The 15,180-nt window shown below is 48.2% G+C and overlaps 1 protein-coding gene across 2 annotated transcripts in view; it reads left to right on the top strand.

Moving 5' to 3' along the window:
• Window positions 1-15,180, top strand: part of lrp4 (low density lipoprotein receptor-related protein 4) — an 88,667-nt gene that overhangs the window by 37,311 nt on the left and 36,176 nt on the right. For both annotated transcript variants that reach the window (XM_068571844.1, XM_068571836.1), the window contains exon 2: window positions 5,826-5,972. In XM_068571844.1, the coding sequence (XP_068427945.1) occupies window positions 5,826-5,972 (147 nt within the window). The remainder of the gene's footprint in view (window positions 1-5,825; window positions 5,973-15,180) is intronic.

Here is a 15,180-nt window from a genome sequence, read left to right as displayed (position 1 = left end):
TGTGTGTGTGAGCCAACCACAGGGATAAGCTTGTGATGACTGCTTGATGATTTTAAAAAAAAAAGAAGAAAAATTACCGTCACTTTTGAAAAGTTGCCACCAGATTGTTCGTGTTCATGCATTTGAGCGCGTGAACCGGATGTTTTTAAGGATAACTTCCCCGTGTGTGTGTGTGTGTGTGTGTGTGTGTGTGTGTGTGTGTGTGTGTCTGCTAATGCAGGCCTTTCCTTCATTTTTTTATACATATTCTTCCCAGAAGAGCTCCACATGTGTCGCTGCGGTCGCCAACTCGCCGCATCAGGGCGGCCCGACCTTACGGCGGGCAAATTAGTAGGTGGAGGAGAGCGGGGGACGACGGGGGGAGGAAGGGGGGAGGATGAGATGAGCTGTCTGGCAATCGCGGATGCCAAGTCAGCGTACCCCCTCCACCACTCACCACCTCCACCCAGCTTTAGCTCTCCCATATGTTGTAATGGAGGAGAACGGGTGTAAAGGAGCCTGGGAAAAGCAGCGCTCGCAATCATCGAAGCGCTGCTGAACCCATTGGGGATCCTCACCAAAGCCTCTTTTTTAAACTCATCGTATTCATCAATGGAGCATTTTTCCACATTGTCTCCAGCAAATAAAAATAAAAGCAGCCTGAGAACCGGTACGAGTACCAGGACCAAACGGCTGACGTGATGCCGTTTGTCGCTTCGCATCTGCTCGGTTTTGTTTTCTCAGCAGGTCGAGAGACAAATCAAATTGCTGCTTTTTTTTTTTTAAACTCCCTCACAGGCTCAAAACACTCCTCTTTTTCCCCGAAAAAAGTCTGGTAGATGGTTGAGGCGGACGATGCAACGCCAATCTGAATATGACGGACGAGACCGAAGAGATGGAAGCGGCGGTTCTTACTGCGTTAAAGCATTAAAGGGTTTGTTTTCCCCGATGAGCTGAAGATCGCTCGCTTTGTAATGTATAAAATCCTTTTTTTAGTGTTTATTCTCACACATCTCAGGTTGTGTTGATTACTACATCAGCCGCCGGGGGATTGAAACAGCAGGTTTTCCTTCAGCAATCTAAAAAAAAATACACTGTTTATTAACTTGTCTGACAAACGCTCCTGTCAAAAGCTTAAGATTGTGATATTTAATTCTACAAGTGCCAATTTTACATCAAAGCCCAAATAAACCGTTTGCACAGACCAGATCCTGAAAAACACATTAAAGTCATTGACACAGTCGAGCTGAGAAAAACACTCTGAAACCTTTGACTGAACTGCAGGCTGCTTAGCAAGGAGAAGGTCAGAAGGAGAAGGTCAGAAGGAGAAGGTCAGAAGGAGAAGGTCAGAAGGAGAAGGTCAGAAGGAGAAGGTCAGAAGGAGAAGGTCACAAGGAGAGGGTCACAAAGCCAAGGTAAAAGGAGAGGTCACAAGGCATAGGTAACAAGGAGAAGGTCACGAGGCATAGGTACCAAGGAGAAGGTCACGAGGCATAGGTACCAAGGAGAAGGTCACGAGGCATAGGTACCAAGGAGAAGGTCACGAGGCATAGGTACCAAGGAGAAGGTCACGAGGCATAGGTACCAAGGAGAAGGTCACGAGGCATAGGTACCAAGGAGAAGGTCACGAGGCATAGGTACCAAGGAGAAGGTCACGAGGCATAGGTACCAAGGAGAAGGTCACGAGGCATAGGTACCAAGGAGAAGGTCACGAGGCATAGGTAACAAGGAGAAGGTCACGAGGCATAGGTAACAAGGAGAAGGTCACGAGGCATAGGTAACAAGGAGAAGGTCACGAGGCATAGGTAACAAGGAGAAGGTCACGAGGCATAGGTAACAAGGAGAAGGTCACGAGGCATAGGTAACAAGGAGAAGGTCACAAGTAAAGAGGGTCACAAGGCGTAGGTCACTAGTAGAAGGTCACAAGGCATAGGTAACAAGGAGAGGTCACAAGTAAAGAGGGTCACAAGGAGAAGGTCACAAGGCATAGGTAACAAGGAGAAGGTCACGAGGCATAGGTAACAAGGATAGGTCACAAGGCAGAGGTCACAAGGAGACGTTCAATATCAATAGAAACATATTGCCCTAAATGTTTCTTTCCAACATTGTAACACTTGTTGAAAAGGTGGATTCCATTCCAACGTTCTGTAAACGTGGTTAAAAAGCACAAAAGAGACATTTGCGCTCTCTCTTCTTCTGGCAATGTACCGCTTCACATCTCCATCCTCTGTTCGCCTCCATTATCTGGAACACTGTCTCACGCACAGCTATCCAGACATTTCCACGTATCAAACATTCCCGACATTATCACGGCTCATCCTCTCTGTACGCGCCCGAACGATGCTGCCCGGCGTCCTCGCCGGACTGAGCTGTGCTACGCGGCGGCGCTAAATGCAGCTGGTCCGGGGCTGGACAAGAAGACGGGACAAAAGGGGCTTGAGTCATGCCCTCCATGCTCCTGTCCTCCCCCCCCATCCCTCATCCCTCCCTCCAAATCCACCCAATTTCCCCCGCTCATCACTTTTTTTTTTTTTACAGCGGCTGAAAGAAAGAACGCGGCTCCGACCCTCCAGGTAGTCTCCAGGGAGGTCCACGCCTAATTAGCTGGCAGCCCTTTTGACATCGTTCAAAGCGCGTTGTGGTGACCACCCGCTCTCGGGGGCCGAGTAACCATTGTGTGTGTGTGTGTGTGTGTGTGTGTGTGTGTGTGTGTGTGTGTGTGTGTGTTCTTTGGCCCCCGCCGGCTCCCTCCCTCGGGCTTCATCGCCGTCGTCATTTAACTGTTTGCACAACAGCGAAGTTGTGAAGACGGTGCGCTCAAGGTCGACTGCCACCGAGTCGGATCTGAAGGCTCCGGCGACGTGGCGGCTTCCGGCTCGGGTCGGGTCGGGTCCGGGCGCGACGTCAGGGTGAGTTTGCGGGATCTTCTCTGTTTACCTTCTGGTGGTGGTGGTGGTGGTGGTGGTGGTGCCCCCCCGCCTCCACCACCACACCAACACCACCACCAGAAGGTAAACAGAGCAGACCACCTGTCTCGCTCCACACCCGCCCTGTTTAGACGGGTTCAGGCCGCAGGAAGCAGCAGCGCAGGATCTTTGGTGGTCTCTGTTTTCTTTACCTGCTGCTGGAGGTTTCTCTCTCATTCCCAATGCGGGCATTCCTCCCTTTTTTTTCTGGCTCGTTTTGGCGTCACCGTCGTTTCCTTCGAAAACACACACGTGAAAGTTGAGAAGCGGCAGATGAAGTTATGCTTCGTATACTTGAACGTCCTTCAATAGACCGAGAGAGTCGTCGCCAAAACTCTCACTCCCCAGATCACAGCGGTCCGCTGTCTCTCCCGAAAGCAGCCCGAGTCTCAGATCTGTCTGCAAAGCATCAGTGGTGGGGGGGGGGGGGGGGGGGGGCTCTTAAGAGTGCAGGGCTGCTAGTGTGTGTGTGTGTGTGTTTAACATGAGGAAGTTTATGGAGTGCTTTCAAATACAAGTGGTCCTAGGAAAAAACCTTGTGTAACTCCGTGACTGTTGGTGTTCACAGAGGTTTCATCCTTTTTCATACAAATTGAGATCGATCTGATGAATAGATACTGAAGTGTGTGTGTGTGTGTGTGTGTGTGTGTGTGTGGAGCCTTGTGTAACAATCCAGTGAGTGGCGATGATTCTTTCTCTACTCCTTCAGTCGCTTCAGGCTCTCAGTATTAATCCTTGATCTGCCGGACGTGACACACATTCACACTTGTTACTTAACTTCTTTTGCCTCTTCCTCTTCCTCGTCCTCGTCCCCGGTTCGAACACGTGCGTGTGTGCAGCACAAGTGCGTACGAGGTTTTTTTTTTTCTTTTTGGCTCTGTGGCCTCTTCTTCTTTCTTTTTAAAGAGTGTTTGACAAATGCACGGCCTGTGATGTGGCTTGGTGTTGACACAGCTTCTGCTCCGGCTTGCAGACTCTTAATTTAGCTCGGCGCAAACCCGCACGTACGCACGTCTGAATACAAACACACACACACACACACACACACACGTGCTTAAAGGTACACATCCTACCCCGTCACACAACGGAGCAATGGTGGACGATGGAAGAGTCGTTACTTGACATATCTCTACATACTTATCACACAGCGGACGTCATTGCAAATAAATAAGTTATTTATTTATTTTAATTTTCTTTGTACATGTATTTGTACATGTTGATGGTAAAATCGTCATACTCGAGGCTTCGTAATGTCGTTCCACAAACCAATGGGTGACGCTTGATGCCTGTGTTCACTTTTTATATTCAGTTGGTACTTTTTCCAGTACTTAGTCAGGTCCCGTCTGTCTCTTTGAAAAGTCTGAGGACGGCAGTCCGTGAAGTTGTCTTTTCTATAGTTTCTGTTTCCCTCCCAGCTAGCGGAGGGTTCTTGAAGCGTGGGGAAGAGGGGGAGGAAGTGGAGAAGGGAGGCAGCTGAAGGGGAAGTGTGAAGAGGGGATGGTGGAAAGACAAGAGTGAGGAGAAGGAGAGCGGAATGAAAAGAAAGAGGCCATTAATTTAGTGCTGTGGGAGGGATCTGAAGGTTACTGAGCTCTCTCTGCCAGGCCCTCCTGGGTTGACTGATGCCTTTGTGAGGAGGCCAGGAGACACACACACACACACTAACACACACACACACACATATGCACACATACAAGCATGTCCATGCGCAAACACACTCTCACACACATCCATGCACACATACACGCATGCGTGTTCCAAGAAACTCAGGATTTGTCGCGGCAGTCCAGTTTCAGCAACACACACACACACACACACACACACACACACACACACACACACACACACACACACACAGTCATTAATGGTCTTCAAATTAAGAGTAAAATGGGAAACCTTTATTTATTTCCTCTCCTGGACGTGATTTGCTGTGATGCGTCTGAAATTGTGGTGACTTTGTGTTTTCGCTTGCTGTGGTGAGAAATTGGAGCAGAGAGTGTGTGTGTGTAGTTGTGTGTTTCTTATTTTGTGTAGCCCAAAATCAGAGGTGTTTTGGGCCGAGTGAATTAACTTTCGTTTGGTCTGAGTTGAACATCAGGAAGTTTATGTTTTTGGAAAAATGTTGCCTAAAAATATTGCCTAAAGGCAGCATAAAAGATGAATACAAGTGGTCCTAGGAAAGAACCTTGTGGAACTCCGTGACTGACGTTGGTGTTCAGAGGTTTCATCCTTTTCATACAGATTGAGATCGATCTGATCAATATAATTTGAAGTGTGTGTGTGAGAGAGAGAGAGACTGCATTTTGGGACACTATGTTTGTCTGTGTACATATGCACAATGTGAGCGAAACAAGGCCATTTTTAAGGGCCAGTAAGCTAAAGAACTGAACTGTATTTCTCATAAATGGAATGTAATTATATCTCCTATTGATCAAAATAAGTATAAATTGAAGATGTCTTCTTTGGCTGTAAAGCGGTTTACATGAGTCTCACTGCTACCTTTTTATTTTGTGGACAGGAAAGCAGAAAAAACATTTTTTTAAAGATTGCCCCTCGGACTTAGCTGTTATCTTTGTTATCTTTTAACTACTGAGAAGGGTCCACAAATGTACATTTAACTTCTCTTTGTGTCGTGAGAGATTACATGACATGGCGGGAATAAAAATGACAATACTTAGCGCATAGCATCCTAACTGGACGTAAGCTAACTAACTCTCGGTCAAAGATGGGAGTAAAAGACGGGGATATGATCTCCTACCTTGCGGATTCGTCGCTTGTTTGTGTGACAACACACAAGTTGGTCAACCTGAACGCGTGTGATGGAAGCTAACCCTCTCTTTCCTCTTTCCTCTCTTCCTCTTCCTCTCTTCTGTTGCGCAGGAGTCCGGGGCAGCGCCGAGTGCTCGTGCGGGAGGAACCACTTCACCTGTGCGGTCAGCGCCTTCGGGGAGTGCACCTGCATCCCGGCCCAGTGGCAGTGCGACGGGGACAACGACTGCGGCGACCACAGCGACGAGGACGGATGCAGTGAGTTCGCGCTCCACTTCGCTCCCTTTTTCTCTTCTTTCTCTTTGTTTCTGTCTCGCTGTTCACGGAAGTCTCCGGTGTCTTTATTGCAAAACTTGCTGACGCCGTGAATGCAGCGTGTGTTTGTAGCGCGCAGGGAGAAATTAAATCATTTCCCCCCTGGAAGATTTCTTTCGTCTTCTGCTGTTTCAGAAACGGCCCCTTGTGGCCTGAATGAGTATTACAACAACAAACATTCAGAACATTGAAGTGGTAATTATAAAACTCTGATTGGATCAGCACAAAATAAGAAAAAAGGGAGCAAATATTACTTTTAGAGATTACTGGTCATGTTTTTATCCCACTGACACTAATTGCACAAATGTAAAAATGATGTATTCATCATCTGTACTTTATTTTTGTACCATGACAACAAATAGTCTTAAAATCCTTTTAAAAGAGATTATTAAACAATAAATACATAGGATTACAAATCTCATGAGACATTACGTATACTACACATACTCGGTATTAAATACTGTATTTAATTTTAAAAAATCTAACTCTGAACATTTGTGATCACTTTAATTCGTCTCCTGGTGCAATATCCATTACCTTTAAGTATGTTTAGGTACTTTTATACACATTTTCAAGTATGTTTAAGTACTTTCATACACATTTTTATTCCATCGGCATATGTAACATTCTTCTTACTGTTAATTTTTTTAATTACTGTTTATATTATTGATTTTTATCTTTATTTATTGTGAGCAATGCTGCTGTAATCCTGTAATTTCCCCACTGTGGGACTAATAAAAGATTATCTTATTTTATCTTTTATGATAACTTTTAAAATATAAAAAGTTCTCCCTCTGAGCGACGCCTTTAAACTCGACCACTTACCCAAAAGCTCTGGTTGTGTTTGGCAGCAAAAGTGTGTAAGTGCATAAATTACCCAAAATAGAGAAGGAAAAAAATAACAGTATATACATAAGTGGGTCCATATGGATCCCATCATCACCCAGTGAAACAGTGAACGGGTCGCTGGTCCAGTGGGGAGCTAAAAACTAAAAAAACTGCTTGAGTGACTTCTGGCACCCGGCGGCGTTTTGGCTGGAAGGGAAAGTCTTGGCAGCGGAGCCAGACGGGAGTATTTTCCCCTCGCGGAGCATGCCGGCTCGTCGGGCACAGGAGATCCTCTTCGCTCCTCTTCGCTCCTCTTCTTCACGTCTTGTGTATCGATGTGAAACGTCGACGTGAGCGTCTGCTTCCTTTCCCCCCCGCTCGCCCATCAGAGTGGAGAAGCAGATGCTGCCCCTTGTTTCCTGTGTGTTTCACACATCCTCAGCCTCTCTGAGCGGCGTGCGTGTGTGTGTGTTTGTGTGTGTGTGTGTGTGTTCGTTCATGTGCCGTCTCCAGTCCATCAGTCACATTAAGCTAGTTAGGGGTTGGGGAGACGGGGATGCTAAGTGTTATTGATCTCGGAGGAGAGGGGGAGGGGGCGGTTGAGCGTTCGGTGAGCCCGATCACGCCACGCATCGATTCCCGCGTCACGCGTCGCATTTAAGGAGCCGGCGTGAAAGCGGCTGACAGATATCGGAGCATCCAGCCGGACTCCCCTAATCCATTAGTGCGCCGTCCGATCGACCCGCCGCCGCCGCCGCTCCACGGCTGGACACTCGTCCTCGCGTCACAGCGATGGATGTCGCCGTAGAGGCTCGTATTTATACTCCCGCCGCTGTTGTTTCCTTGTGAAATGATGGAGACTTTTACATCTTAAGGCCTCTGAAAATCTTCCTAATGAAACCATCCCTGAGTAAAAGCAAAGGCGGAGGCGTTGAGGAACTCTGTCGGGGTATTTTATATTTATTTGACCTATTCGTACAGCGTGAACGTCTTCGGAGCTCCCAGCGGTCGGGCCCGAGTGACCCATTTTTGGGATTTTAGATTCCTCGACGTGACGGACGACGTCGGGTTTCCCGCACGTCTGCGTTTTTAGAAAAAAATCGGTGTGTCCTGTGTGTCACATGGAGGCGCCCGCGTGACTCCGCTTCTATTACGCTGATTGAATTAAGCAAGACGCGTCGTTAATAAGGAAATAAACTGGAAAAACCCCAGTTAAATTTTATGTCTTTTTAACGACGTCTTCCAAACTGCAGCGAAAGGATATGAATTTATGGAGAGAGAGAGAAAGAGAGAGAGAGAGAGAGAGGGAGGGAGAGATTTCCTCAATTGAGCGTAGACGTCAGGCGCGTGCGACCGTGGGAACGCCGGACTCACAATGAACACACGAACGCAACACAAAGGAATATCTCTTTCCAGCAGAACGCTCGCCGTGCAGTTTAGTGGCATCCAGACCGCGTTTGAACTTTAACATTATTTATCAGTTAAAACCGATTTAACAATCTCTATAGAGAGCAATTGTGCTGCGTCACAATGGAGGTGTGTGTGTGTGTGTGTCTGTGTATGTCTACTTGTGCTCGTAAAACTCCTAGAGAAGAGGAGTGGTGGCCCTCCCGTGGCCGTGAAGCTCGCCGCGAGCAAACGTCTGATCTCATTACGATGTGTTGATGCACGTGGGGAAGATTTTCACGACAACACCCCAGAAAAAGAACAGGCGCGAGTCCTCTTTGTCCAGGAAACTTCAGCGCGAGGCGCGTCGAGGTGTTGTGAACGCCGGCGGCAAGAAGGAAACGGCCGCTCTCCTCCTCGACCAACTTTTTTAAAAGCTGAAACCTCTCGCTGGTTTCTAACCTCTGGCCTCTATGAGACCCTCGTGAGTCGACGAGACCTTCGAGGGGGAACATTGGCTGTACGGGTATAAAACACTCCGATTTAGATCACGTGGGGGTCGCCAAAAAACCCTACCCTTGCCCCCCGCCCTACCACGGCCAGTGAGCAGACCATCGCCCCAAAAACCAGGACTGAGTGTGGAAGACGTCGCTGCAGTAATATGGAAAGTTTTCCAAAAGGGACTCGTGGTGCTTATCGAAAGAAAAACCACTCCAGCTTTAATCCACAGGGCCGAGCCAAAAGCAACACAAAATTAAAGTCGTACCATAAAGTTTAAAACCCCGTGGCGGCGTGTTCTAGTCCCCCGTCTACAAATCAAACCATGAATATATCCTAGTCTTAAACGCACTCCTTATTGGACTCGGTATCCGGGGGAAAAACACCTCTATTCATAATGACCGTGAAGTCTATATTCTTTGGGGTTTTTTTGGAGTTAGCAGGCGGATAACCGCTAGCTGAACGACAGCTCAAGGCTTTTAAAATGTGAGACGCACCAGAGTCGCACGTCTTTTTTAAAAAAAAAAGCCCGATCGCATCCTGTGAAGCTCCCTGATAGAAAAGCGTGGCCGGCTCACCGGGTGCAGAGCGCGTCACGGGGTCGCGCGTCTCAAGGACGCGAGTCTTTTATTAGCCCCGAGGGGATTTAATGAAGGCATAACTCACAGACGCTTCACCAAATTAATAACGCCCCACCCCTTTTTCTTCATTGATCCACAGCTCAGAGGTGTGTGTGTGTGTGTGTGTGTGTGTGTGTGTGTGTGTGTGTGTGTGTGTGTGTGTGTGTGTATAACACTCTTCACTACGTTAGTCGACACGACGCCCCGGAGTTTATTTTGATAGTCTGAATAATTGAGGGTGATGAGGCACTTTGTCCAGAGTTACAGTGCGAACCCGTTAAACAATTCATCACACTTCGATCTGTTGATCCAACACTCGGACGTTTTCCCAATGGCTGCTTTTTTTTTTTCTTTCTTTTTTGTGTCTCCGACTGATTTACAGTCTGATTGTCGAACGACTCGCGTTTAAATTTTTCTCCTCGGTTGGCGTTCAGGAGTAGACGGCAACGAGCTCCTCTGATGCTGTGATTTCGTTGGAGAAAGCAGAGGGGGGTCTCACACACACACACACACACACACACACACACACACAGATTTTGGAGTCCTGCTGAGTTAAAAGCAGCTGATGTTGTGAAAGAGCAAACGCTTTGGGCCCGGAGTGAGGAGACAGGTCTGCAGAGGAGATAGATGTGAATAACCGTGTGTGTGTGTGTGTGTGAGTGTGTGTCTGTGGAGGTGTGTTAAAGTGGAAGAGGAAAATCTCTGTTGTGCGTGATTGAAAGCGCTGCGTGAGCTTTCGGCTTCCTCTGAGCTCGGCTCTCACACGAGCCTGTGAGGTTTAGGAGATCGGTGTGTACCGTACACACACACACACACACACACACACACACACACACACACACACACACACACACACACACACACACACTTCAGGATACTTGCGAGGACCTCCCGGTGGCGTCACGTTTAGCATATTCATGAGAAGAATTCATTTCAGCGATGAGTTGCTTCTCACAATTTTTCCGGACTGGAAATGACCCGAGTGCTCATGGGAAGTTTTAAAAAAGTGGAGACGCTTTTGCTGTCAGTTGCCCGGCAACAGCGTCCTCGCAATCGCTTCATACCGACATTGAAAGCCGAGCACATGAGCGCGTACTCGACTCGCAACCTCCTCCAGTTCTTATTCGTGCCGGCGGACATTTAAAAATAACCAATGAGCGTTCGCTGAGTCGTCATTCGCACAAGTTTTTTGGGGGAAAAATGTGATCTTGTTTTGAGTTTTAACTTCCCAGCAAAAGTTGACAAATCACTGGATGTCGGCTGCGAAAGTATTTCAGGAGCAAGTTAAGCGTTTGAGCGGCTTTAAGACACGTTTCTGGCTCAGTGGACTAAATCTAATCGAGACTCTTTTGACCCCCAGATCTGAAACTAGTCTCCTCCGGACTAAACTAAGTCCTCAGCTCAAACAAGGACATTGATACACACACACACACACACACACACACAGACACACACACACACGTATATAAACCACCAAAAAATAAGCAAAGCCCCCCTCCGTCCGTTAATCTCTGCAGTCCTCTCCAATCAGGCGGAAGCTGTGGCGGCGGGAGCCGAGCTGATCCTGAAAGCGTCGGCGAGGGAAGATTAGGACCCCGTCCCGTCGTCCTCCATGTGTCAATTTCTCTCTCTCTCTCGCCGTCCCTTCATCTTCCTCCCTCTGGCTCCGCCCTCTGACCACAGGAAACCTGTGAGCCGCGCTCGCTTTTCTTCTTCTTCTTCTTTTATTTTTGTCTCTCCCCGAGGCCGCCTCATTTATTTTCTCCCTATGTGGTTCCTCGTCTTTCGGTTCCTCGTCTTTTCCCCCCGCCCGCCTCTTTCTTTCTTCTCGTCTCTCCGTCCCCGGATATGACCGCTGGTTGTTTTGGACACATTAGCATAATCCTCCACCTCTCTTTCCCACAACGCTCGCTCCATCCTTCTCTCCTCCTCCTCCTCCTCCGTCCTCCTTCCTAAATATTGACTCCACGGGAGAGGACGCGATTAGAGGCCGATCGGAGGGACAAAGACGTCTCTGTGAACTTCTGCGTGAGCTTTTTGAGGAGGTTCTGGGTGTAATTCAACACGACCCAGGTGATGGATTAAGGTTCAACGGTGCTAAGTGGAATATATTATATAATAAAGAGAAAAAAACTTGACAAATGTATCGCTAATCAAAATGATTTGTGCTATAATCTATCGATTCTTCGATGAAGAGGCGCTTTCTCGAGACAAAGTCCGTCTGTCCGGCTTCTCCGAATTCAGAGCCACAATTTTTTAAACTTCAAATATCTCGCCGCGATCGGAAAACCGCATCCCGAGAGAGCGGACATCGACCGGGCCGCCGGTAGATTTGCAAGTTTAGCGACTGGTCGTATTTCTCTCGTCCGCAGACCGGAGCGGTAGAAGCGAGGAGAAGCTGCGTGATTTACGTGTTTGTTTTTTTAAATCCTGAAAGAATCAATCACACGCTTGCTGCTGCACTCCTGCTTTTCCTTGTAATTTACAGTCCTGCATTTCTGGATCCTTCCGACAAAGCCGGAGAGTTCGCGGACCTCGTGAGGATCGGGCACTTTGCGGGCTGCGTAATGAACGTGCTAATTGGAAACAATGATCGATGGATTTAATGGAGCGGAAAGCCGCTGAGCTCTCGCCAAGCGGCGGCCCCGTTGTTTGACGGATGGCGTCGACCCCGGACGCTCGGCTTCACGGGAGCTGAAGCGCTCCGGACCGACGACCGGCAGCATCGCCGTCTTTTTTTCGAAACCACACAATTCCCACGTTACGGGAATGTCAAGGTGCCGGAAAATACAATTTATTGATTTCAGATTTGATTCCCGCCCCTCAAGGTCACGACAAACGCTATGCTTTTGCTGTTTTCAGTCTAGTTTAAGCCTTCCTGTCGGCTACGAAAGAAACTAATTTGCTACAGAGCTGGCATCCCAGAGGGGTGTGTGTGTGTGTGTGTGTGTGTGTGTTAAATGGACGACTGGCTGGATGAATGAAGGACGCACTCTACTCTTCCTCGCTGCCGTCAAGCGCTCGGCAGAGATTTGTCATGGCAACAAGCGAGTGTTTTATCTGCTCGAATCTGCCTGCGATGGACAGACAGACGGACGGACAGACGGACGGACGCCTCGTGAAGACGTCGGCGTCTTTAAGCACGAGCCGAGCGCCCAGTTTCCACGCATTTGCACCTGAAACGCCGTCCCGTGTGACAAACTGATGGATAAACGACGTCTGAGAGTGAACAATAAACTCTGCCGTTATGTTTTTTGATGGGTTTATGATCACGGAGCGGGAGGTCTGTTTACTGAGAGAGGTGGAGGAGGGTGGAGAGAGAGAGGGAGGGAGAGGGAGGGAGGGAGAGGGAGCGCTCGGGGCCGCCGCACGTTGCCAAGAAAAACGCTGCTGGCCGGCGTGCGCCCCTTCCACGCCGGCCGACTGAAATATGCGCTGGCCGCCGACCAGAGCTGAACCGCAATCAGATGAGCCGCCGCGGGGAGCGGCAGCGAGACGCAAACATATAAAGAGCAGGGAGGCGGACGGGAGGAGCAGAGGGGATGAGCTCGAGCTGGCAGGAACGAGGGAGACTTTTAAAGCTTTTAAAGAACGACGCATCCCTTTAGAAACTGTCAAAGTGTCCCGCGGGGAGCTGCTGGCTTCCTCCTCTCACATCACACGTCAGCTACCGGCCGGGCTTTGGGTCCGTAAAGAACAGGAGGAGGGAGGAGGAGCGAGAGGGATGGGAGACGAAGGACTGGAGTGGAGGAGGAGGAGGAGGAGGATTGTGTTGTCGAGTTTGTGTTTGTGTTTTTGATACCGAGACCAGCGACGACTCCGGTCCTCATCTGGCTGACCGGCCTTTCATTCCTCGATGTTGCTTTCCACCTTTTTTTTCTGTATTCAACAAATCTGGGTGCCTTTTTTTTTTTTAGGGGAACACAGTCGCTGCAATGGAGCGCAGTCATGTCTGTGTGTGTGTGTGTGTGTTTTACAAATCTAAAATAATCCCAGAAAAAGCCCAGACCACCGGTGTGAATACAGGTTTCCACTGCGGACGACGTTTTGAACTGAAAGATAAAACCTCCACTCGAGCTCCTCCGATGAAATATTCCCATAAGAGTCCTCTATCGCGCTGTTTTCACATCTGTTTTCCAGTCAGTTCTCTCTCTCTCTCTCTCTCTCGCTCTCTCTCTCTCTCTCTCGTATCTGTCCATCCGTTGAGCCGGTGTGATAAGAGGCCGTTTGGGCAGATATATCGGCCCCATTAGAGCCACTTGATTCTGCTGCTCGGCAGTAAAAGGGAGGCCGTTAACTCTGCTGCTCAAGGCCACTTAAAGACGGGCGCTTGGATCCTCTTCAGGACATGAGACACACACTCACACACACACACACACACACACACACACACACACACACACACACACACGAGTCAGACACGGTGCACGTGAGCGTGCTCAAACGGGCGATGCTTATTAGTTACAGTCGATATTCACAAACAAAGACACGTTGAAAATGTAATTTAAACTAATCTGGTCCCGTCAAAAAGAAACAAACAAATTTCAGATGTTTTCATACGACGACCTTTAAAACATCTTGAAACTGTTTTTGGTAGAAAAACTGAGGAAATATAACTTTTGTAGAAATCCTCATATAATTTAGATCCGCTGCCAAGACATTACTGTCGACTGTCGACGAGCCGTCGGATCACTTCTCATCTTTTGTTATCGTCGTTCACGGTGGTTCACATCCACGACGACGCACAAATCTATCAGAGGAAACAGAAGATTGTGTTTTTATTTTGTTTTGTTTTTATTGGGGTCGAGGCGGGAACCTCACGGCAGGACGGAGGCGTCGCCGCGTCCGACCAGAATATTTAACAAAGGTTTTGCTCTTTAGGGACACACACACACACACACACACACACACACACAGTTAAATAAAATACCTGAATGACTTTTTGGGACATTTTTATCTTTTTTTTTTACATTTGAAACTCCAGATTTCCAAATGAAGCTTTTAATGTCTCATTATATGACATCACCCTAAACGTGTGTGTGTGTGTGTGTGTGTGTGTGTGTGTGTGTGAATTAGTCAAAGTACGCTTTCACACACTTTAAACAAATTGAACAACGTTTGCTGCGTATGATGAGTATAAACTATGTTTTATAATGATGCTCGAGAAGAATAAACATTTCATAACCGATGGGAAGTCGACCAGCATGCATTGCGTCACACGTCCGACGGCGGTCGCTCGCGAAATGTAACGCCATCTTTGATGCGGTTTGGCCTCAGTTCTGTCTTACTTTTATTATTTATTTATTTTAGCAACTGTTTGCTACCTTAGCCGGAGCTAGCACCATGACAACAGTCTGGTAATATTCTATAATAAAGTTATCTCGCACAATGACATCATTCACATGACATACACACATGGTTAGTGGTCATCGTTATCTAGTGTGTGTGTGTGTGTGTTATCTAGTGTGTGTGTGTTTGTGCGGCGTTAGCCTCTGAGGAATGCAGCGGCAGCAAGAGGAGCGGCGCCGAGCAGAATCTGTGTGATAAGAGAGATCAAAGCGTCCCGGAGACCTCCTCGACCTTTCCCAGCATGCACCCTGCTGACAACATCCCCCCCCCCTCCACACACACACACACCTTCCTATCGCGTGTCCATTTGTTTGCACACAGTTTGCTCCGTCCTTTCCAAAATGTGGCGTGTCTAAACAATTCTGCGCCGTAGACGAGGGGTGCGTTTGTTTTTCCAAACTGGACAGCGACGGTTTTACTCGTGTGTGTGTGTGTGTGTGTGTGTGTGTGTGTCTTTGTGTGTGCGCTTC

The sequence above is a fragment of the Clinocottus analis genome, unplaced genomic scaffold (assembly GCF_023055335.1).
Source record: "Clinocottus analis isolate CAN_PGR_092001 unplaced genomic scaffold, fCliAna1.0.p SCAF_1, whole genome shotgun sequence".
In the NCBI taxonomy this organism is placed as follows: Eukaryota; Metazoa; Chordata; class Actinopteri; order Perciformes; family Cottidae; genus Clinocottus; species Clinocottus analis.
The sequence above is the reverse complement of the archived record's forward strand: the minus strand, read 5'-3'. Positions and strand labels throughout refer to the sequence as shown.